The sequence below is a fragment of the Penaeus monodon genome, chromosome 32, assembly GCF_015228065.2.
Source record: "Penaeus monodon isolate SGIC_2016 chromosome 32, NSTDA_Pmon_1, whole genome shotgun sequence".
NCBI classification, from domain to species: domain Eukaryota; kingdom Metazoa; phylum Arthropoda; class Malacostraca; order Decapoda; family Penaeidae; genus Penaeus; species Penaeus monodon.
Genome location: NC_051417.1, coordinates 18649751 through 18650667, shown reverse-complemented (window position 1 = coordinate 18650667; position 917 = coordinate 18649751). Strand labels below are relative to the sequence as shown.

Here is a 917-nt window from a genome sequence, read left to right as displayed (position 1 = left end):
AAAACTATTAGAATTTGGATAGCCTAACAAGGGATCGTTATATGGGAGAAAAAAACTCTTTATCAAAAAGCATTTTTGTACCATACACCAGTTCGGCTCAAGACAGTGTTCAAAATGAATCAGATTATATTGCAACTGCAGGGCTTTGAGGGTATTTTCGGCTGTTTTAAACCACACCCTGAATCTCATGATGATGTATAGGTGTCATGATGCACCAATAACCGTGAAATTCAGACATAATATGTTGTTTAAAACTGATTGAACTGATTGTAAAAGAGACGGAAATTTTCCTGAGTTACTTTCATCCTAGAAAATTATTAGGCCCAGTCCTGACAAAATGCAATTGCCGGTTAGGCAGAAATATATTCAACCGAAAGTAAATCACAATTGCTACGCATTACACAAGAAAAAAATATATATATATAATTACTTTCAGCTTTAAAAATATAGCTTTACTTGCCTTCATCGCAAAGAGCAAGGACTATGCGCAAGAAGCAGTATAAAATCACACCGCTTTCCACTGTAATACTAACACTTTCTCGTTGACCTGCCCGTCGTCTCGCCAAAACATGGCACACAACTATATACAAGGACGCCCGTTTCTCGGTCACCGCAGCCGCACTACCCGACTGTACCACACAGAGAACTTGGAAAACATAATAGGTCGAGCTTTTGAAAAACGATCAAGTGTCGCTGTTCCTCCCCAGTGTTATGGCCTGCCCAGAGGAACAATTTCGGGCAGAGAGAGAGCTGCCCTGGAACTGTTGGGGTGCAGGAGGCGGTGCCGGAGGGGATGCTGGGCGCAGTAGCGCTCCCAGTGCGCACGGCACTCCTCCTCGGCCGGACCCCACGCGGCGGTGGGAGACAGGCCCTGCGCAAGGCGCTGCGGAAACAAGGATTTAATTGATATTTCTATC

At 44.4% G+C, this 917-nt stretch overlaps 1 protein-coding gene across 2 annotated transcripts in view; it reads right to left on the bottom strand.

Moving 5' to 3' along the window:
* Window positions 1-6: 6 nt before the first annotated feature.
* LOC119593709 (sodium- and chloride-dependent glycine transporter 2-like) overlaps window positions 7-917 on the bottom strand; it is a 32059-nt gene continuing 31148 nt past the window's right edge. For both annotated transcript variants that reach the window (XM_037942678.1, XM_037942679.1), the window contains exon 14: window positions 7-883. In XM_037942678.1, the coding sequence (XP_037798606.1) occupies window positions 710-883 (174 nt within the window). In that variant the 3' untranslated portion in view covers window positions 7-709. The remainder of the gene's footprint in view (window positions 884-917) is intronic.